The sequence below is a fragment of the Schizosaccharomyces osmophilus genome, chromosome 2 (genome assembly GCF_027921745.1).
Source record: "Schizosaccharomyces osmophilus chromosome 2, complete sequence".
NCBI lineage: Eukaryota > Fungi > Ascomycota > Schizosaccharomycetes > Schizosaccharomycetales > Schizosaccharomycetaceae > Schizosaccharomyces > Schizosaccharomyces osmophilus.
The window spans coordinates 732,019-753,247 of record NC_079239.1 but is presented as its reverse complement, the minus strand read 5'-3'; the positions used below and the strand labels follow the sequence as shown (position 1 = coordinate 753,247).

Sequence of the window (21,229 nt, the reverse complement as noted above, 5' to 3'; positions counted from 1 at the left end):
TTAGAATAGAAGGCCTACCAAGAAACAAATAACGGCCAATAAAACAGCAGTTTGTATAGTGACAGTATTGTGAATTTGAGGTACAACTTTGGCGCCACTCGTGGGTCGACCAAAGGTAGACGTAGATTTTGTAGCCGGTAAAAGTGTGTTTCCAAAATGAGTAGTCGTCGATGATTTTGGCTCAGTAGGCGACATAGCAACTGCCGATTGAAATCGGGGATTGATGGGATTGGATGCAGGTGCAGGTGCAGGAGCAGAAGTATTTGAATGCGTTGTATTTGTAGTTGCGGCAAACGGCTCACCTGTATAAGTTGGGGGTGCGGCCTTTGAAGCTGTCGTTGAGGGGCCAGGCGCATCAACCGAGGAACGAGGCGTTTGAGCAGGCTGTGTGACAATAGGGGGACCAGAATTTCCAGAAGGTTGTTGAGCTTGTCTGCCATAGGCAGGATTGGGACCCTGAGATACAAAAGCAGCACTACCTGCAGAGCTTGATAAAGAATTTTTGTGGCGGTGTAAAGCTTCTTCTTCCGAGGGGTCACCAAAAAAGCAGCGGATTTTACGCTCATGAATGTCTTCTCTTCTTACTTGATTCCACTAAAGAAAAAAGCTAGTTAGTATGTGCAAAGCCAAAAAAAAAAAAAGGGACTTACGATCTCAGTAATGTCAACTCCTTCAAGTTCCGGTCGAAGTTCTGCACTTTGAACGAGAAACTTGTCACGGCACTTGGCATTAGGTGCTGGCTCATGATCCAAAGGTTGCAAGATGACTAGATGCAGTGGTTAGTAGGATGTACAAAGACCAACGATTCCTTTCATCCGCGCTAACATAGAGAAGAAGAAAAGCAAATCAGCATACCTTGAATGGACGCAGATGAATGAGGGTCGATTCTGCCGCCATTGGGACGCACACAATACTGCTTTGGAGCAGTTGTTTTGACCTTGAAGCCGATAGGTACGGGGGACGGATTAAACAATTGAAAATCTCGCTTGACCAGTTGAGTAAGTGGCCTTGGGAAGAAAATTGAGCTCTTGCATTCAACTGACATATTGAAAGACGTTGATCGAATCGATCAATTCCAGGAAAGACTTAATGCTTCAAGGAAATTCTAAAAATAGAGTCTAAAAGTAACTAGCACAAGAAAGAGGCACGCAAAATTGAAAACTGTGTATAAAAAAGAGAGCGAGTTGTCCTTCCAACAAATCTACGATTTCAAAATAATGAGGATTTGAGGTAGGTTCTTCAAAATCGTCTATTGTTTTAAACAGGACTCAAAATAACAATTCGTGAGCAGTAGAAGTGAATAGAACAAGTAAATTGGGATGAATTCTCTGAAACTGCAGTGAACACTTGAATTGTAAAGGGAAGAGGCACTATTCGGTGGAGTGATATCATTTACGGAAGTCAAAGGAGAAATTAAAAAACATTAAGAAACGAAAAATGCCGTAATTCTTACATCAAAGAAAATGTAAATAAACAAAAGGAAATATAAACAAAGAAAACAAAAAGAAATATACGAAATTAAGAGGTAAATGAAAGTAAAAGTGAAGTTTTTTTTTTTAAAAAAAAAGAGTGAAATAAAATCCATTGAGCTTGCGGTACAATAAAAACAAAGAAAGGTTCTGAGATCTTCACATTGTAAACCAACCCAGAAGGGTTAGTTTACAATAATTCCATTAAAATGTCTATTATTATATATTTTTTAACTTTTTTCAAAATGTTTATTGCCTACGAATGCAATGAAAGGTGGTTTAGATAAAACCATGCTAAGCTGTCTACATCACTCTACAGCTAGTTTAGGATTTCTAGAAAGAACCAAACATAAGGCAAAACGCAAATCACTTCTCAATTCTATCCATCAAAGCGATATCTAGTTTTTGACTTTGTAGACTTAACAGGAAGACTGTGTTTTACGCTTCAACTGTCATAGAGTTCTACCTTGTTTCATCGTATCTCAAATCCTTACCTCCATACCTCCATTGTCTCTATCGAGGTGAAATAGAGAGAAATGACTTTGAAATGCTCTGATTGCGGTAAGCTGCTCTCGTCCATCGAGATGGCAGAGTTCCATGGCGTCAAGTCGGGTCATGAAAACTTTGAAGAAACAGAAGAAGAGGTATGTAATGTTCAGTGGAGCTGGCATAAAGAAAAGTGGATCTACCATATGATGTGTGTGGTATAGCTAACAGTGTGCATTGGAATAGGTTCAACAGCGTTCTCCTGAAGAAATCAAAGCAGCTATCGAGGCAATGAAAAAGAAGGCAGAAGAGAAGAAGAAGCAACAGAAAGCTCTGGAACAGGAGGAAAATAAAAAGAACTTTAGAATTCTTCAAAAGTCTAACGATGAAACCGCTGAAGCCAAGCGACAACTCCAAAATCAAACACGTCTCCGTGAGTTTCAAAAGATGCGCCAACAAAAACTTGAAGATCAAGAACAACGAAAAAAGATTTTGGCCGAAATTGAGGCGGATAAAAAGAAACGTGCTGCTGCTACTTCGTCAGCTACGAAAACCGCTTCCTCTACTGATGCCCCTGCTACGGAAAAGCCGTCAACTTCAGCTTCCCCTTCTACCTCTGCTACTACGAAAGCCGCTTCTCGTGGTCCTCCTTCTTCGGGTCGTTTCTCCATTCGCCATCAAGGGCAAGTGTGTAATCTTGTCATACCGGCAGAGCAGACTTTACAAGATGTCGCGCAACAAGTTTCTGAGAAACTTCACGTGCCTATACCTTCTGCATTTACGACAACATTTCCTCGCGCAACCTACAAAGCTGATGTTTTTGAACGTCCCATTTCCCAGTTAAAAGGTATGTTTGAATGGCTTTTGCAATTCGACTTACTCGAATTACCTTTGCAAAGCAATATATTCATGTTACCCTTAAAATACATGCTAATGAATCTTTTAGACATCTTTCCTTCTGCCGTACTACTACCAAGTTGGCAATAATGGATTAGAGATTCCATAGGTAATGTAATATTCTAGCAGTTTTCCGTATTTCTTTAGGATTCATTTAAAAATGTGAGTGATGACGGTAAAGCAGAAACTGGTAGAAAATGAATAGGTCTAAGAAAATGGTACTGAAAGCGCCAAATATCCATGGGATATTCGTCCTGAAGTAATTCATATAGTCCGATGCGGGATACACCAAGATACTCAACGTATAAGCTGTATTTCCTAGCATGGAAAGAATAAAGAAAATAATAGAAAGTCCTAGATTACGAGTTAGTAAAAAGCAACAAATATTAAAATATATGTTTCATCACATACCATCGGTGGATTTGGATTTGTAGTTCTTTATGATTTGAGGAAATCTCGCAAAGAAATATAAAATCGAGCTAATACAGCCAGCTATAAAAGGCCATTTATTTACTTGATCATCACTGTTATCGGAAGTGGCATTGTTTATTAAAACATTTCCAATAAATGTGGTTATGAGTACTACACAAGCCATGCACCCGAATTGTCCACGAAGGGAGAGACGATCCCACCATATCAAGTTTTCATCTAATGGTTCATGAAGACCTTCTTCTAGTGAACGGCTTTGCAGTAAGGGTTCATGCTCTTGTCTAGATTTGCGAAACGCTTTCCAGCGATAGTAATACACCTGCAAGAGCAAGACAAAATCGGCACCAATATAATAAACTGCAAGCACCAAAACTGTTGAAGAAACGTTCCCCCAGACAGAACCAATGATGTTGAATACATCACCCACTAACCACAGAATGAGGAATAATGGAGAGATGCTGTCACTCGATTGATTTTTGTAATTTTCCAGTAATTGGGGAATTAACAAAACAACCCAGCATCCCAACGACAGCGCACCTAGAAAAGAAGAAAAATCAACTAGGAACTTGAATATGGTTTCTGACAACTGAACTCCAAGCATCTTAAATAAGGAATAAATTAAAGACGGCAATTATAAGAACAACTATTGCAAAAGCCCAATCCCAATCAAGAAACGAGAAATAGATACAGGTCGTTTGTTTTGGCACACACAAATGGCAACAGAAACTACAACAAATATCTATAAATTTTTGGCAGGCAAGGTGAAGAAAAGTGGAAACACAAACAATCCAATACAAAGTACTTTCTCTATGTACAAAGGATTCTTTTATTAGTATTACACTAACAAAACGGATGTAGTAGTAGTTGGGTATGTAGTGAAGAGCATAGATATGTATATCAACACATGGATAAAGCGGTCCGAGATTGCTTTGTTTCAATCCATGTAAATCTCAAAAAAGATAATCAAAGGAAAAAGCTAATTAAACAAAGCCGTAAACTTAAGATTTAGATATTCTTTTCAGAGGTTTCCAACATATAGACAACACCCTTATACATGCGAAACCAATAGAAAAAAATAAATGAATGGTTCAATCAAATTTTAAATTAATTTCATAGAATTTGAGCCAGGTAGCTTGGACGATTTCTGTTACGTTTTCATGTGAGTAAAGAGGTCGCGTTCTTGTCCTGCAAGCTAAAAATCGACTTGTCAAGGAATGGAAATGGAGAGAGAGAGAGCATGTGTTTAAATGTTTCAAGCATCATGGAATCCTTTCACTCGTGTTTCATCACCACTCATCCCCGGTCCACTTATATAGTCTTGTTTCAATACAGTCAGTATTGGAGCTTACTGATCTCCATTCATGGAATAAAAACGAGGACGTCCATGATCCTATAACGCCTTCGTAAGGTTTATTCGTTCCGTGTTGCCTTTATTTCATTAAAAATACCATTGAAATCCACTGGAAGAGCTTTCAAAGCATGCTTTAACAGCTATTCATAAAGCAATCAACAAGCACAAAAAACTTTTGGGAGCTCGTAAAGGAGCATTTACCTCGTATTGCACCGGAAAGATGACTTTCCAGATTGCAATGCTATAGAAGCTTTAGTTTTCCAAATGAGCAAATTCAAACGCTACCTACTTTTTTGAAATTTAAAATTGCATTCATATTTCTTCCAGTAAGACTGTCCGTCCATTCTTCTGAATTTCCCTCTCGGGGGTAGAGTACCTCCTTTCAGACCCAGTACATACCAACAGCCCTTTTACCCGCAAGGAATACAAAAGGCAGCATCTACAAACTTTTCTTCCAAAAAGTCGTCAAAAGAATAAAATGGGAATTTTTGGTGGTAATAGTGGACCTACAGTGTCCCCAGAAGACAAGAAAAATGTTTTTATGAAACAGATCCGTCAAGAGCTTGCTGTTGCTCAAGCTGGTGAATTGATCAGCGTATGTGAAATTTTTTTTTTGAAAACTATTTTCGAGAAATGATTCTAACTTGCTTTGATAGAAAATCAACGAAAGCTGCTTTGACAAGTGCGTTACTCAACCAGGAAGCTCCTTCAGTGATAACGAAAAGGTACGTTAATCTGAGGCTAAATTAGAAGGTACCTGGACGAAGTATTAACTGTTTTTAAGGCTTGTGTTTCAAAGTGTATGGAACGTTACATGGACGCTTGGAACGTTGTTTCTCGAACTTACATTTCTCGTATGCAGAACGAACAAAAAAACATTCAGTAGTTTCACGGACATACGCTCAATGATATTTACTAGTCAATAAATGCTTTACATCTCTAATGGGCTGTAGTCTATCGACCTAAAGTATCTTAAATTTATAATATGTATACTGAAAAGAGGGGGTTAGTTAGATTTCTCTAAAACGTTATGCTTAAACATCAGCTGCGTTTCAATCTCCTATTATAGAGCATTAAGATCTACGTTGCTTCCGCTGGATTTCTTCAAGGAATGCTTTGGTATTGAGGTTGCATTCGATTTGCTTGCAAAGCTCTTTTCGGTTACCTTTGGAAACCTTTTGGAGAATCTCCAACCCACTGGAGCGTTCAACTACTTCTACGGGGACTGCAAAGTTTTTCAAAGGGAAGTTGTCGGCGATAGGCTTATTGGGAAGAACGAAGGCACCAACAACAGGCTTCATGCTGTCTTTACCCTTTTCTTTAGCAATAACGACTTTGAAAAAATGAGTAGGAACAGCTACATTTGGTGGGTTTCCTACCATCCGATAACGGACTTCCCATTGTCCTCTCTCGTTCTTCTGTGGAAGGTATAATGGTCCCGTCATGATGGTAACAGATTCGTACTTTTTGGTAAGGGATCTACACCAATCTTCGAGATATGCCCAGTCTAGTATATAGTTAGTATGAAGGGCTGCTACGAATTCGCCTGTAAGGCATGCCGAGCACGTAAATATTTACTTACAGTTTCTGTTGAATCCCTCACCAACTTGAGGACACATATTCGACAATAAAAATGTGTCATCCATAGCTTCCTGAGAGAATTTACAGTCTGCTGCAGGAGTTTGATGACCACGATCGTAACCGCTGCCTCTGTAATCTAACAGCTTAGCCTGAAACATTTCAGGAATATTCGAATCTTGACGGAACTCTGAGAATTTGCGGTTTCCATTTCTTTGCTCTAACAATTCTTCTGTAATCGTTTCGACAGTCTACAGTTTATGATAAATCATTAGAAACATGCTTAATCATAAACAACAGGAATCCTTCCCTCAACTACGGGGTTTCTACCGTTGTATGACTATTAAAACTTACATAATAAGGGTTGCGTGTTCTTCTATCAAACACAGACATATATCCATGAGCGACTCTTTGATCAGCTACGGGCCCAGGGTTTCCATACTGTAAAAACTTTGCGGGATCAAAGTCGTATTTCGTATCTTCTGGAAGTACCGAAGGATCTGTTCTCGATCTACGAGAAAGCTCAACAGCATTCGCGGGTTCTTGTGCAGTTTTAATGTACAAGCCTGCCAAAGAAACACCCGATATTGTACCTACCGCAAGCAGGCCGAGAGATTTTAAAACCTTGCTTGACATGATTCCATGAACAAGAAGATGTTAAAAGAAAGTTAGTTTGGAATTGTTCTAAGGATGTTTTGAAGGGTGGGTAACATGGAAACTTGGGTAACCGTTTGTTTACATCGGTTGCACTGAATCAGAAAAGACGCTATTTAATAATCTTTAAATTCATCTTTTGTTCTAATGTTTTTTGAAATGAATATTCTGAAGATCTAAGTCTCAGTAATATTTAACAACCAGTCTTTCTGCTGGAAGGTACAGTACATCAAGCAAGGAAATACCAAACTGTACTATCTGGCAAGCAGGTTCACTATTTCTGGTTTGTCTACTCTCTCGTTGACAGTATGTAAACAGGTGGATGCGTTTCAGTAGATTGACATGATTTAAATGTTTGAAAGTAAACTGGAAACTAATGTGAAGCATTCATGATAGTACTTATCGATTATCCATTTATAAAATAACAAATAACGAATGTAATAATATTGCTCTCCAAGCTTTCTATCATCTAGCGAAATTAAGGATATATCATTAAGGATCATCAAATTCAATAACCGAACCTTTTATACAATAGTTTTTTTTTGTTTACCAGAAAGAGCTATTTCAAATCAGTAAAATATAGCCAAGAGAGACTGATAAAAGCACAAAAAATTCCCCAAGCCGAATACGTACTTAAAAGCATTAATGGCAAGAACTCAAATCGCCCGCCAAATATGAAATTGTGAAGAAATGAGTTGTAAATAAACAAAGGAACAAACCCAGCCACATAAGCAAGATTAACTCTATTGAGCAAAAATACTCTTTTAACAGGGACGGGCGCATTTTTATCAAAATGCAAAAGAACAGCGACCCATGCGCCAGTAAAAAGATACTTGATGGGAGCTTCCTGAGAGGTAAATAACAAAGGAAGCAAAGAGATATATCCTGCAACGGCTAATGGACGGAAAGCTTCCAGGTAACGACGGTCTATTAAAGAAAGAATACTACAAATGTTAGTCATTATGATTCACGTGGGACGATTAATAAAAAGCTAGCATACCTGAAAGGAATGATGACAATAAGGATTGCCTTTTCATGAACATGCCAACCAAACAGAAAGCTAATCCAAGCGCACAAAGTGGTGGCTCCAACAAAAACGCGCCAAGTGGGACGGAGAAACAACTTTAAAAGTACGCAACCTTGCAAAGCCAGGCATAAATAAAAAGTAAAAGAGGGAGAAATATTTGGCAAGACCGAAAACATCGTGTCTCCAACCAGCCCACGTGTAGGAGCGTTCGTAAAAGGTACCTCAGGAAAAGAATATCCAAGGCGAGGTAAGAAAGCATAAGCTACTCTGTCGAAGAAAGAGTAAAGTGCCCAGAAATTAGGTGCCCAATAAGCATGGCAAAGACCTCTAGAAAATGGGAAAAGTCGAGTAAAGAGTTGTGGAATTTGTCCCATGTAAATCCAAGGGCCAAATGCTAAAAGGAAAATACTACTAACTGTGAGCCCCAACTTAATAGTGTTGAATATTTGCGGACGGAACCCGGATTCACTCAAGCAATACACTCGTAAAAGGTATATAAAGTAAGCCGGAGCAACGTATAAAAATATATGCTTGAAGCAGATGAGGGTCGTGAAGACTGCAGCTGACAGCAGCAATCGATTATGCTTGGCTAAAATTAGAGACCAAATCAGTAATCCAAAAAGAAAACCATTATACTGGAAATGAATGTGATCTATAATGAGAAATCCAGGTGATAAAAATGTGTCTATCGCAGTGAGTACAGCATTTCCCCTATTGATCTCAGGATATGAATACACATATTCGCGCAAGGCCCATAAAAGTACTAACTCTGAAACAATAACTGAGCTTCTTTGAAATATTACTACTGAAGGAGACGCATAATTCAAATTGTATGGGTTTAGCATTTCTGCGTCAAAACCGAGTAACTTCGCGATCCAGGAAAGAACAAATTCAAAATAAGCAAAAAAAGGAGGATAGTCCAATGTCCACTCCGAAATTGCTGAAGTGTACCATTGCGAAATGGGTAATGAATGAGTTATGGCTAGCCAGTTTCTGTGAACCTCAAAGTCGGTCGAGCGATAGCATGGAAAAAGCAAGATTTTCATAAAAGTACTTGCAATGGCTGCATTATACAGCATTGAAAGCCCGGCCATTCTCTAAAAAATCACTGAGACAGAAGATTCATAAGGGAAGAGTTGTTGAAATGGCAGTACTAATTTTACTAAACCTGTTAGTATAATAATATCATATTGAATAGTAACTGCTTTTTTTCGACCGTATCCTTGTTGAAGGGAACCTACTTGATAGGATACTTTAATTTTTATTTTTATTTCCATTAACATAAATTTAATAAACCTCTATCATATTTCCAGCGAAATTTCAGATTCTAAAAAATGACCATCTATACCAGTGACTTTAATTCTTCTTCAAATCGCGAGGACCAAATTAATTTTGTAATTACAAATTCATATATTATTTTCTAATCATTTCACCGTAGGGTCTCACATAACTAGTAACCGTAATAGCGACTTTATTTTTCTAACCCAAGACCTTTACAGCAACCATACTGTACAGCCAAACCCTTGCTATGAAATACAGTCGTATTGACTTGTAATTTTGAATTAGGCTATGTCAAAGGAAGAACTGTTGGATAAACTTAATGTGTATTTGAACGACAGACAACTTGCTATACAGACAAAAAATGGAGATGCAAACGGATTTCCAGTCCAAAAATCATTAGATTCCAGTTTGAAAAAAAACACTGCTTTTATGAAAAGATGCAGAACTTCTTTAACTGCTGATAATTATGACTTATTCATTAAAGAAATTAAGTCTCTTTCGCTGGGAAAGTTTGTGCCTGAAATCACTTTGTCCATAGCTGAAGGACTTTCGAAATGCAGGTCCGTCAAGGATATCCAAGCCGCTGTGAAGATTGTGTTTTTCCTTTATCAAAGGTTTTCGGTTTCATTTATAAGACCGCTATTGGCTAATCTGTATTCTATGCTGTATCCTTCGCCTGCAGACTCGATCTCAGGAAACCTTGTTAAGTCCGCGTCCGCTGTTGCGGTATCTGAAACAATTCCTAACAAGGGGAACAGTATTAATGCTGCAAAAACAAGGGCCCTTCTGAGAATTTTCGTTGAATTCTGGCTCCATGGACTTGTTCGTACCCCCGACGATTTTAAAGATCTCCTTCCTGCTGTATATACTTCTGGGAAAAAATTCCGTAAAGGTATGCTTGAGGAGAAAGCACCTCAAACTCCAATAGTTGTTCTCTTGCTTGAAGATGTACTTGCGGCCCCCTCAAATTTTTCTTTATTGCCAATCGTCTCCTCAGTAGTCAGGTCATACAGGTATGAACTGTTCTCTTCTTATGAGGCATTACCTGGTGAAAATGAAATAAATCAACGTATCAATAGCGTTTGTGATTCTCACTGGCGACTTCAACTTCGAATCCAACTTGACCGTTATTATCAAGATTTAATTGGTTACATTGAACTTCGCCAGCATGAATTTGAAGAATACCGGGATCGCCTCAGCGAGCAAGATTTTTTGGAGAACACATTGGAGGGTACTTCAAATAAGGCTGAGGATTTCTTGAAGTCTATTGAAGGCGATATTGCGAATGGTCTTTCTATATGCGAAGCTTTAAACCAATCGTTTCCTTCAAACATAAAGGAAATGCAAGACTCTTTCCATAAAAAGCGAGAGGAAGTAATGAGTATACAAAATAACATACTTAATGCAGAAGTTCTGGTTCAGACAGGTGCTGTCCAACTGTGGGATTCCGAAGAAGAACATCGATTTTATGAAACATTTCCTGAACTACCGAATTTAGAGTTTGTCAAGAAGAAAAGCTTTGAGACCAATGGGGATCAGGAAACAAAACCAGAAGCTTCTACAGAAGATTCTCAAAAGCTTACTAAACCATCCAAGTCTGTTAGCGTCAAGATTGATAATCTTTTGCAGACACTTCCGAATTTCATGTCAGCCGAGCAAGTCGATCAAGCTGCTTTGGAGTTTCTTTTTTTGAATACTAAGGCTTCCAGAAATCGCCTTATAAAGGCCTTTTGTAATATTCCCAGAACAAGTTCTTTTCTGGTCCCTTATTACATTCGTTTTGCTAGAATTGTGACTCCTCTCGCTCCAGAGATTGCATCTGCTCTCGTAGAGCATGCTCGTGGAGCATTCCGTCGCATGATGAATAGGAAAGCGAAACATGAGTATGATACTAGGACTTTAATAGTTCGCTACGTGTCAGAGCTTACAAAATTTCGTCTGATGCCCTTTTCTTATGTGTTTGACTGTTATAAAATGTGTCTGCTAGACTTTACTTCTTTTGATCTGGAAGTTTTGTCCTTGCTTTTAGAAAACTGTGGTCGGTTCCTTTTTAGATTTCCCAAGTCTTCTCTACAAATAACTTCATTGTTAGAAGCTGTTCAGAAAAAGAAGCTAGCTGCTGCTCTTCCCGCCCAAGAGCAGCTAATATTGGACAATGCTTTGTATTTTGTGAATCCACCAAAGACAAGCTCTGAAAGGGTCAGGAAACGTCCCTTAAAAGAAGAGTTTTTGAGATACATCTTACACATTCGTCTAAACGAAACAAATTTAACTGCTACTATAGCTTTACTTCGAAAATTCAACTGGAAAACCGATTTTGAAATACTATACTCGACATTTATGGAAGTATGGAATATGAAGTATGAGTGTTTAAATTCTTTTGCAAGCTTAGTTGCTTCTTTATATAAAACACATCCTGATTTTTGCATTTATGTCATTGATGACACGGTGGATTCACTTTTAACATCCATAGATTCTAGCAGTTTTGGCGATAGCCAGAAGCGATTGGCACAAGCAAAGTTTTTGGCTGAGCTTTATTGTGTGAGATTACTAGATGTAAGATCAATTATCGGAATTTTATTCTATCTGCTCCCCCCAGACAAGTTTAAGAATATTCTTCAGTTTTCTCCACCTGGTGCCATAAGTAAAGAAAATGAGTTGTTTCGACTTCGCATGATTGCACTTTTTCTGTCAACGTGTGGTTCTTCACTTGTACGATCAAAGACCAGGAAGACGATGCTGACATATTTATTGGCCTATCAATGCTATTTTCTAGCGCAACCAGAGGTTCCTTTAGATATGCAGTTCGAGTTTGATGATGTGGTTCCAAAAGTTCGCCCTAGTATGAAAGTGTATAAAAATTTCGATGAAGCATGGACTGCTTTGGCTGAAAGAATACAAAGTGGAATAGACGATCATGATCAAGATGATGAAGAGGGTTCTATTGTTCAATCAGAAAAGTCAAATGAAAGTGAAAATGAACTTGAAGCTAATGATTGGGAAGACAACGAAGAAAATGAAGATTCGTCGGATGACTCAGAGAGTGAAGAGGAAATCAGCATAGATATGGATGATCCTGAAATTTTTAACAGCGATGATGAAGAGTTAGACGAAGAGCGCATTCACACAGATGAAATAGATGAAGAATTAAATCGGATGATGAATGACAGTTTATCTTCGAGAGCTCATGAAAGGGGCATTGCTTTCGATGTTCCTCTTCCTTTAAGAAACACAAGTGGAGATGCTTCCTTTTCAGATCTAAATAACTTGTTAACGGAGAATGAAGAAAATGTAAAGTTTACACTCTTAACCAAGAAAGGCAACAAACAACGTTCTCAGGTGTTGGATGTTCCATACCATTCGGTGCTAGCTCAGTCTACCAAGTCAAGACAAGAAGAAGAATTGATGGAACGGAAACGCATGAAAGAGATGGTGCTAAACTACGACTAGTTTTGGGATTTATGGCTTTTATTATAGATTGTTAACAAAGCAACAATATTTCTCTTTTTAAAAGAGCGGCGTAACTGTGATGTTCTTTCCCAGTAAAGTATTAAATATATCAAACACAAAAAAGTAGCTAAACATACTAAACATGTATATGTTTATCGCTTTGTTTATTAAGGTACTGCAAGAAACTTCCGCATACGAATTCTGAAGTTCATACTAACTGCTTCGCATTTGACAGTTTGTTAAAACCTGTTTGAAAGGCTAATACTTTGATCATGGGACTTCTGTTTGGATTCGGAAATATACTTTACAGTAAGGAAAGTATCTTAAGGTTGAGAAGTTAACTCTGCCTAGTTATTTTGCTTTTGTTGAATGCAGTCGCCATTCTTTCTGAAGACCGCTTTTTAGGAAGACGTAAGTGGTTTAGGAAAAAGATTTTATTCTAACTATTGCTCTCAGTTGGATGGTCTCAGAACACCTCCTATGGATTCGGAGAACCCCAAGATACCATCAAAAGTAGAATTCTTCACCTAATTCGAGCAATTCGAACGGTCATGACATGTATGTAACGTTCTTTTCAATGAAAGATTTATCTAACAAGTTTTATAGTCCCATTAATTGCCATTAATACCGTCGTTATTATATACAACCTGATTTTGGGCTAAAACAAACTGGGTGTGAATTGCATATCCTCTCAATGAGAATCATATTTAGAGTATTTTATACGCTATGCAAGTTATATATTTGGACTCGATCTTTTCTGGTTGGATATTTCTGTGACCTTATGAATATCAATAATTTCTCCGACGGAATCAACACTAGGAAGGATTTTATTTGGCCATTGGTTTCATCTGGAGAGTTTCTAGACGCTATTTCCTCCTATTATGGCGAGTGCCGATTATACGATGCCTTTTCATGAATACTTCAGAAAATACTAGCACGAATGCAACATTACGGAAAGAACCTCATAATGAATTCCAAAATAAGATGCCGATAACTTACATTATTCATGTGACCCAAGCTAAACTCTTCCAAGAAGAAAATAACTCCTACAAGTAGCCGACGGCTCATTTGTTTACTAAAAAGCTTCGTCAAACCACACTATTCTACTTAGTAGAAGAATTTCCATCCAGTGCATTACCATATATTTATTTGTAATTAAGTTCCACACTCAAGTGCAGTATTTATTCATATACATGTGAATTTGCCAGTTTTAAAAAGTTGCCAAGCGCCAAGTGACTTGGAAATAAGGGTAAAAGTACTTTGGAATATCCATGCCCTTAAATGAATCCATAGATGTGAATTCAAATGATGTGATTGATTTAACAAGAACTTCTTCTCCCAGTAACGATCCGCCGCAATTATCTGGTCAAACAGTAATTGATGTTGACGCTATACCCGATGACCCATTCACGGCGACTCCAATGGAAGAGCGACCGCAAAGGGGACGTAGTCGGCGTCGAATTCGAAGACGTCGGAATTTGGCATCGGCATCCAACCCATTGTCTTACCTGGAAGACATGGTGTACTTAGGTCCACAAGTCGTTTCCCGGAGATCTTCCAGAGGTTCTCGCAGTCTACTTGAAATAATGACTCGCTCATTTCCCGAACTAGGGTCAGCAAATTCAATGTCTCCATCTTTATTTGAAATGCTTTTGGGTAGAATGAGGTACGATGGTTCTTATTTTGGTCAAGAAGCCAATGCTTCTGGTAGTAACGATTATTTCTCTGACTTTGTCCCTGAATCAGAAACTCAATCGCCTTCGATCGAAGAACGAAGGGCAACTTATGTTCCTCCGAAGCCTGCCACAGAGGGATATACGAGAAACTTTGGTTCTGAAACGACCATAGCATGCCCTCGCTGCCATGAAGAACTAGGAATTTCGAAAAGCATTGAAAAGTCAAGTGTCTGGGCTACCAAATGTGGTCATGTTTATTGTGGATCCTGCTCAAAAGTGCTAAAAACAAGTCGACGGCCGGAGGCCAAATGTACAGCATTAGGATGTAATCGTTATTTGAACACAAAAAATGCAATGTGGGAATTGTACTTTTAGGTTACGATTATAGAATGGTTTTATGTTAATATTTATTTAGTTTTCCTTCTTGTTTTGTATTGTATATATAGTTTTTTTTGGTTTTGCCTGTAGAGCGTTTGGAATGAAGAGAATGAACCAACGTTTTCGGAACCGTTAATTTAGGTCTGATTCTTGAAATCTCTCGTCCACTAGGGAATTAATGAACGATATTGCCTGCTTTTTCCTTTCCTGTATGTCTAAATCCGACCCTAAAACTGGTCAGCGTGTGCTCTTTGACTTTTCCGTACCTCGAAGCTGTTTCACTTGATTAACGAGAGCATTCAACTCTGAATCATCTAGTGACATAGAAGAATCTTTACCTGGCAACACAAAATCTTCCGAAACATTCTCATTAGAATCAAAGTCCCATTCGCAACAATCGAAAATTTCCAAAACACGTTCAAGTCCTAGTTTTTCTAACAATTGTTAGCATTTGTATGTTTGCGCTGTATTGTTTTCAATACATGCCTCCAAACTCATTTTTTCCTGTCTGAAAAAATGCTACATACTCCAGGTATGGGCTATCAGGAGGCACTACCATAGATGAAGTGTCCATGTGAAGTCCAACAATGGGGATAGGATTCTTTAAATTCTCACTAAAAGTGTTCCAAAGAGACCATTCTTGAGGTTCATAGGAGCGAAATGTGTAGATAATGGCACCGATAGCATTGATTACTTCCTTAGCGTCCTCAGAAGCATATGCCTCGAGTGTTTCTTCCAGATTTGTGTATTCGTCAATCCATAATCCGACCTCCTTTTGAAAGTACTTATTTTTCAATGTATATTCGTGCGATAAGCCAGCATGTGATGTTTCATTTGATGTCAGGTTTAGTCCACTGGGCAAAGTCCCCGTCAAAGCTACTGTTTAGCAATCTGCTTTCAATTCTCCTTCTTAAAGATTTTGTTCAGCTACCTTTCACAAACGTTACTTTACCAGATTTTGACTTCCCTATGACTAGGATTCGTTTTGAATCCATATTCAATCGTACAATATCACGCGCAATGTTTCAGGAACCTAAGGATTGAAAGTTAGTCTATTTTGAGCTTTTAGACAAGGTAAAAACTATGGTAAACAGAACGTACATAAAACCATTTTATGCCTACCAAAACGAAAGACTAATTAATGTCTAGACAGTTACTTTTCTAAATAAGCCAGGATAACGAATTTGTTTAAATCCTTTAAAATCTAAACGCTATCATACATAATTTGCCTTTATAGAAAATTTGTTTGATTACGCTAAACCATCCACTCAGACATTATATGTGGTGTAATAAACTACTATGCAGGAACAACCACGACGAATTAAAAGAAGAAATACTTAAAGTTTAGACGGTGTTTTAACCGGAATTTAATTATTTGTCCTTGTATTATTTATCTTAATTTTTTAAAATTGATGCGAGATGTCCTTTAAAAACGCTACATTTTCGCAAGTGCTCGATGATCTGTCTGCACGGTTCATATTAAATTTGCCGGCTGAAGAACAAAGCAGTGTCGAAAGGCTTTGCTTTCAGATTGAACAAGCACATTGGTTTTACGAAGATTTTATTCGAGCACAGAACGATCAACTACCATCTTTAGGATTACGCGTCTTCAGTGCCAGATTATTTGCCCATTGCCCTTTATTATGGAAATGGAGTAAAGTACATGAAGAAGCTTTTGATGATTTTTTACGCTATAAAACACGAATTCCCGTCCGAGGAGCAATTTTGCTCGATAAATCCTTACAGCGCTGTCTTCTCGTAAAAGGATGGAAAGCCTCTTCTGGCTGGGGGTTTCCTAAAGGAAAAATCGACAAAGATGAATCAGACGTTGATTGTGCTGTTCGTGAGGTTTATGAAGAAACTGGCTTTGACTTAACAGGCCACATTAATTCTAATGAATACATCGATATGACAATCCGTGGACAAAATGTCCGTTTGTACATTATCCCAGAGATGTCTTTAGACACGGTGTTTGAATCAAGAACACGCAAAGAAATTAGCAAAATTGAATGGCATATGTTGGCTGATTTGCCTACGTACAAAAAGTCCAAAACGGATACGGTAAAAAACAAGTTCTACATGGTCATTCCTTTTTTAACTCCTCTTAAAAAGTGGATTAAGAAGCGTAATGTCGCTACCAAGACTACGAAAGAACAAGGAATTTCCGTTGATGTTGACGCCGACGCTTCTTCCCAACTTCTCACTCTTTTGAAATCATCCACGGCTCCTACCGCTACACCCTTTCCTATTTCGCAACCAACGGAACAGCAGGCTGTTCCTCAACTTCCTCCAGTTGACATCAGACAAAAAATACTTACTCTCCTCAATGGAAATTTTGAACCCAAACAGCCCATTCCAATTTTACCTGTCTCGTCTCTTCCCCAGCAACCCCCTCGTCAAGTAGATCACCCTTGGGCAAACGGGCCTTCTCTTTATGGGTTTGACCCATTTGCCTATCTAGGTTTAGACCCCCAAAACCCTTCCGAATCTTTTCCAAGAGTCGCCGCTACAGGTCCACCTCCTCCCAACGTCGCTTCCAATTTGCAATTTCCAAATTCAGTTAATTATCCTCCCCCGCCTCCACCGTTTTCGGGGTACCATGGCCCTTATGTTCAAAACAGGGAAAACTTTAGTCCCGAAAGTCCCGAAGCAGTTATGCCTTCTCCTATGGATCTTCCTTCTCCCAAAACCGTTTATCATGAAGTTTTCCATCCACCCACGACTACGTCTATTCAGAGTTTTAAGCCTGATCAGATGCGTGAAGTCTACGATGACACTCATCCAAACTCAAACATACAGATCCCTCCTTATTCGAACCATGTGGTTGATCCCTTTCCTGCTGTACAACACCAGCAAAATCCTATAAACAATTTGCATGACGAACCTACTGTAAACCGATTACAAAACGAAGCTTCTTCTAGGAAACTTTTTGATATGATATCTACTCCTAAGCCGGTTCAGTCTCTGCCAGCTCCTCAAGATGGGTCTTCTCAGAAGTTAGTCAACATTTTGTTAGGTACATCTAAGTCTGACATGAATGCTAGTATCCAAGAGAAACCTGAAACGGTTAATAAGCCTACTGTGTCCACCCCTCCTGCTGAGCCATCGTCTCACTCTGAACATCTTCTTCAAGCATTGTTGAATCCAACAGCCTTACCGACACCTTCAAATTTGCCTTCATCAACCACTAAGAATAATGAACCTTCGGTAAATCAATCTTCGGAAGCGAAACCGTCACCAAAGCCAAAAAGCAGGATTCCTCGGTTAGATGCCAAGAACAAAGCTAAGAATAATGAAGCTACTAGAGCTAAAAATACGGAAGCTTTGAAAAGTGCTCTACTAGGAAATTCACTTCAGCCTGCGACCACTGCTTCAAAGGAGGCGGTTACCCATCATGAAAACAAAGCTGATCGTTCCACTGAAGGACTTACCACACCAGGCACTTTCCCTGGCTCTGTGAAGATTCTCAAGCGAGTTCCATCTGCAGAAGTGGATGATAAAAATTACCCAACCGTTGAGAAGTCGTCTGATGAATACTTCCTTTCTTATCTGCAAAACGTAGTGAGAAATCAAAGACAAGTTTAGTTTGGCTTATAAATATATAAAAAATATGTATATATATACAAAATTAGTGTAGCATATATGTATAAATTTGATTGAATGTGTGCTACGAATTAATTATACTTAATCGTGCTGATGACTTCTTAGCAGGAGGATGTATAGAGTAAGATAAAATCCTTTTACAACATTTGCTTCAATAATTCTATTCCTCTACTAAATTCAACAGCTGTATGTTATTCAATTGATCCTTCATTAACTAGTCTTTTAAAACGCAATATTATATATATTCGTTAAAATAATATAATAGTATATTTTTGGCGAAAGCCGTAAGTCGTTACATATAGTAAGCTTACTATTAGCAAAATCAAGGAATGCTGGAAAAATGACTGAAAAGTTACCATCGACGGTATTGGCATTGTTTGCTCCTAGACCTCCTTTAAGATATTTACCGCCTACAGATGCTCCGCCAGAGAAACGATCAACTCCTCACCTTTCTGGAGTCGCAAAATATTTACAACTAGCAAAGACATACAATGATAATTATCAGCCTACGGAAACTCTGGAGGAGAGTCGGGTTATCCGTAAGGAAGAAAGGAAATTAAAACAACGTGAAAAATTGCGGTCGATGACCCGACAATGGAATCCCGATGATGACCGACATGTTATCGGTGATCCCTATAAAACCATGTTTCTAGGGAGATTAAGTTATAATACAAGGGAAGGAGACATCGAAAAAGAACTTATACGTTACGGTCCAATTGAAAGAATTCGCGTCGTTAGAGATAAAGCTACTGGAAAGTCAAAGGGATATGCATTTGCAGTATTCGAAAGAGAACGTGATCTTAAGGCTGCTTATCGAGCTGCAGATGGATTGGTATTACAAGGAAGAAGGATTGTTATTGATGTTGAACGTGGTCGCACTGTGAAAGGTTGGTTGCCTCGAAAACTAGGAGGCGGTTTAGGTGGTAGACATTACACTAAAGAGCGCCCTCCTCGTGAACGGGGCTCAAGGTTTAGAGGAGACAGTGGTTTCCGTGGCGGTTATCGTGGTTTCCGCGGTGGTCCCCCTCCCACGGGCTCTTCGCTGTCTTCAAGGATGTCAGGATCCCGTTCTTCTCGCACAGCGGGTTTAGGTTATGAAAGACGTGACTCCTTTCCAAAGCGCAGAAGATATTAATAGAATTAGAATCGGCTGGGATATAAATTGATTAAGGCATAAGTGCGATTACCTATTTTTCCATTCCTGACATGATCCATAATGACTATATAACCTATAATGAATTTTTGGATACCTCCTTTTTAATCTGTTTTAGACTTTAGTTAGAATCAACTTACAATTGCGTCGATAGTGCTATTCATATAAAAATTCAAAAGGTTACCGTTTTTTTTCCTCTGCATTCATCAATTGCTTTAATTTTTGAAAAATGAGTACGGTTCTTTGTTTCTCATACTCTTCTTTTGAACAACTCTTGATTTCTATTTTTGATATTACCAGCTTCATCTACCCATACTTCCCACTTATTCTAAATATACAGGCTTAGGCGTTAGGACTAATATTTATCCTTTCTATTTTAGTTTAAGGATTTCTATGTCTTTGATAAACTCCGTAAAAAATTCTTTAACTGCTTCGGCTCTTTCATACTTCACAACGGGTGTTCTTGTAGGCACTTCATGTGGTTTCCTTTTAGGATGGAAAAGTGCTTATCAAAAATTTAGTGTTGGAGATGGAAAAATTATAACAGAAGAATGTACCTCGAATCGCGAAAAAGGTGATGCTTTACCAGGAAAGAAGGAAGACCATAGTGAGAGTGAAGAAAGTTTCACAGAAGAAGAAGATTCTGAAGCAGAATTAGCTGCAATATTAAAAGGAAAAAGCAGCCTTGCTGCTTTGGCCTTAGCCGAGGGTCAAACTAAAATGGTGCTTGTTGTCCGTACAGATTTGGGCATGACGAAGGGAAAGATAGCTGCTCAGTGTGCCCATGCAGCTTTAGCTTGCTATAAGCTTGCAGCAGCCACGGATCCAGAGATGTTACAACTATGGGAGGTTGCTGGCCAAGCGAAGATTACATTGCAGGCACAGTCAGAAGAGCAGCTTCAAATTTTGCAAGCTCAAGCTATGTCTTTGGGACTTTCGGCTAGAATCGTTCATGATGCTGGACGTACTCAAATTGTCTCTGGGTCCGCAACCGTTCTAGGAATTGGTCCAGGTCCGGTGAGCGTAGTTAATGAAGTTACAGGCAGTCTTAGGCTGTTCTAAAGTAAGGAAAGCAGAACAACACTTTTTTTATCTTATTCACTATTCTTATCGATGCTTTTACGTTGTCGAGAGTTATATATATGTTGGATACTTAGAGTGCATAAAAAATCTATTCATTATTTACTATGTACTTGAGACTTCGAAACGTCTCTGCAGTAGTGCAAGATATAGTATTTGGTAAAAAGGTTTTACATCGAGCTTGTGGGATTTCCTGAAAAATCCTAAGTACAGCTATAACTTGAATTCAGCTCGTTGTATATGTCACTCAAAGTCTGAAGGCTTTACAAAGTTTGTCAAGACGGCAATTAGCATGTGACATCTATGCCAATTTGGATTTCATTCAAAGTATATTGACATAAATCGTTTGCAGAAAAATTCATAGTTGTAACTTTTTGAGCTATTAGACATTCCTTTTAGCCAAGTAAATTGTAACTTTATGGCTTGAAGAGCAAAATAGTAAAATCGAAAAGTCCTTAACAATATGCTCACTAGCAATTAATAAAATTAAGAAGTCTTCCAAAGCTTGAGGTCATTCTCACTTCAAAGTTAGTAAGTATTTTCTTCCGTATTCAGATGCTAAAATCATTGTCAGAAAATTTAAATAATTGTTAACGTGTCTTAAAGATAGAAGAGGAAATGTTAGCTAACATTCATCGAATTTCATTAAAGATGAGTTAGGATCGCATGGTCCTTTGTTGAAACTATCTCTCCGCCAACACCTTTCAAATAGTGTGT

The 21,229-nt window shown here is 38.5% G+C and overlaps 13 protein-coding genes across 13 annotated transcripts; 8 read left to right on the top strand and 5 right to left on the bottom strand.

Annotated features, from left to right (window-relative positions):
• On the bottom strand, positions 1-1,045 carry scs22 (VAP family protein Scs22; the record flags this gene model as incomplete). Its single annotated transcript, XM_056181654.1, has 3 exons — positions 1-594; positions 651-766; positions 856-1,045. The coding sequence occupies 3 exons, from the start codon at positions 1,043-1,045 to the stop codon at positions 1-3; spliced, it is 900 nt and encodes a 299-aa protein (XP_056038419.1).
• A 960-nt stretch (positions 1,046-2,005) lies between these two features.
• On the top strand, positions 2,006-2,942 carry SOMG_02862 (zf-C2H2 type zinc finger protein/UBA domain protein; the record flags this gene model as incomplete). The annotated part of the gene is made up of 3 exons (XM_056181653.1): positions 2,006-2,113; positions 2,202-2,802; positions 2,902-2,942. 3 exons carry the CDS (start codon positions 2,006-2,008, stop codon positions 2,940-2,942), a joined length of 750 nt encoding a protein of 249 aa, XP_056038420.1.
• Positions 2,943-3,006: 64 nt separating this feature from the next.
• stm1 (vacuolar amino acid transmembrane transporter Stm1) lies at positions 3,007-3,882 on the bottom strand (the record flags this gene model as incomplete). The annotated part of the gene is made up of 2 exons (XM_056181652.1): positions 3,007-3,206; positions 3,264-3,882. The coding sequence occupies 2 exons, from the start codon at positions 3,880-3,882 to the stop codon at positions 3,007-3,009; spliced, it is 819 nt and encodes a 272-aa protein (XP_056038414.1).
• A 1,228-nt stretch (positions 3,883-5,110) lies between these two features.
• tim13 (Tim8-Tim13 mitochondrial intermembrane space protein transporter complex subunit Tim13) lies at positions 5,111-5,518 on the top strand (the record flags this gene model as incomplete). Its single annotated transcript, XM_056181651.1, has 3 exons — positions 5,111-5,227; positions 5,289-5,357; positions 5,417-5,518. The coding sequence occupies 3 exons, from the start codon at positions 5,111-5,113 to the stop codon at positions 5,516-5,518; spliced, it is 288 nt and encodes a 95-aa protein (XP_056038122.1).
• A 187-nt stretch (positions 5,519-5,705) lies between these two features.
• Positions 5,706-6,846, bottom strand: pnu1 (mitochondrial endodeoxyribonuclease Pnu1; the record flags this gene model as incomplete). Its single annotated transcript, XM_056181650.1, has 3 exons — positions 5,706-6,139; positions 6,215-6,461; positions 6,565-6,846. The coding sequence occupies 3 exons, from the start codon at positions 6,844-6,846 to the stop codon at positions 5,706-5,708; spliced, it is 963 nt and encodes a 320-aa protein (XP_056038325.1).
• A 577-nt stretch (positions 6,847-7,423) lies between these two features.
• Positions 7,424-8,985, bottom strand: alg8 (dolichyl pyrophosphate Glc1Man9GlcNAc2 alpha-1,3-glucosyltransferase Alg8; the record flags this gene model as incomplete). The annotated part of the gene is made up of 2 exons (XM_056181649.1): positions 7,424-7,808; positions 7,865-8,985. 2 exons carry the CDS (start codon positions 8,983-8,985, stop codon positions 7,424-7,426), a joined length of 1,506 nt encoding a protein of 501 aa, XP_056038324.1.
• Positions 8,986-9,460: 475 nt separating this feature from the next.
• On the top strand, positions 9,461-12,622 carry upf2 (nonsense-mediated decay protein Upf2; the record flags this gene model as incomplete). Its single annotated transcript, XM_056181648.1, has 1 exon — positions 9,461-12,622. One exon carries the CDS (start codon positions 9,461-9,463, stop codon positions 12,620-12,622), a length of 3,162 nt encoding a protein of 1,053 aa, XP_056037562.1.
• Positions 12,623-12,894: 272 nt separating this feature from the next.
• Positions 12,895-13,284, top strand: yos1 (ER to Golgi transport protein Yos1; the record flags this gene model as incomplete). The annotated part of the gene is made up of 4 exons (XM_056181647.1): positions 12,895-12,931; positions 12,974-13,033; positions 13,079-13,180; positions 13,229-13,284. The coding sequence occupies 4 exons, from the start codon at positions 12,895-12,897 to the stop codon at positions 13,282-13,284; spliced, it is 255 nt and encodes an 84-aa protein (XP_056037558.1).
• A 609-nt stretch (positions 13,285-13,893) lies between these two features.
• On the top strand, positions 13,894-14,673 carry rfp1 (SUMO-targeted ubiquitin-protein ligase subunit Rfp1; the record flags this gene model as incomplete). The annotated part of the gene is made up of 1 exon (XM_056181646.1): positions 13,894-14,673. The coding sequence occupies one exon, from the start codon at positions 13,894-13,896 to the stop codon at positions 14,671-14,673; it is 780 nt and encodes a 259-aa protein (XP_056037552.1).
• A 135-nt stretch (positions 14,674-14,808) lies between these two features.
• irc6 (clathrin coat adaptor Irc6) lies at positions 14,809-15,671 on the bottom strand (the record flags this gene model as incomplete). Its single annotated transcript, XM_056181645.1, has 4 exons — positions 14,809-14,903; positions 14,943-15,110; positions 15,163-15,552; positions 15,608-15,671. The coding sequence occupies 4 exons, from the start codon at positions 15,669-15,671 to the stop codon at positions 14,809-14,811; spliced, it is 717 nt and encodes a 238-aa protein (XP_056037549.1).
• Positions 15,672-16,095: 424 nt separating this feature from the next.
• Positions 16,096-18,261, top strand: dcp2 (mRNA decapping complex catalytic subunit Dcp2; the record flags this gene model as incomplete). Its single annotated transcript, XM_056181644.1, has 1 exon — positions 16,096-18,261. The coding sequence occupies one exon, from the start codon at positions 16,096-16,098 to the stop codon at positions 18,259-18,261; it is 2,166 nt and encodes a 721-aa protein (XP_056037547.1).
• Positions 18,262-18,391: 130 nt separating this feature from the next.
• usp101 (U1 snRNP-associated protein Usp101) lies at positions 18,392-19,414 on the top strand (the record flags this gene model as incomplete). The annotated part of the gene is made up of 3 exons (XM_056181643.1): positions 18,392-18,400; positions 18,545-18,563; positions 18,597-19,414. The coding sequence occupies 3 exons, from the start codon at positions 18,392-18,394 to the stop codon at positions 19,412-19,414; spliced, it is 846 nt and encodes a 281-aa protein (XP_056037545.1).
• Positions 19,415-19,825: 411 nt separating this feature from the next.
• pth2 (mitochondrial aminoacyl-tRNA hydrolase Pth2) lies at positions 19,826-20,494 on the top strand (the record flags this gene model as incomplete). Its single annotated transcript, XM_056181642.1, has 1 exon — positions 19,826-20,494. The coding sequence occupies one exon, from the start codon at positions 19,826-19,828 to the stop codon at positions 20,492-20,494; it is 669 nt and encodes a 222-aa protein (XP_056037543.1).
• Positions 20,495-21,229: the final 735 nt, after the last annotated feature.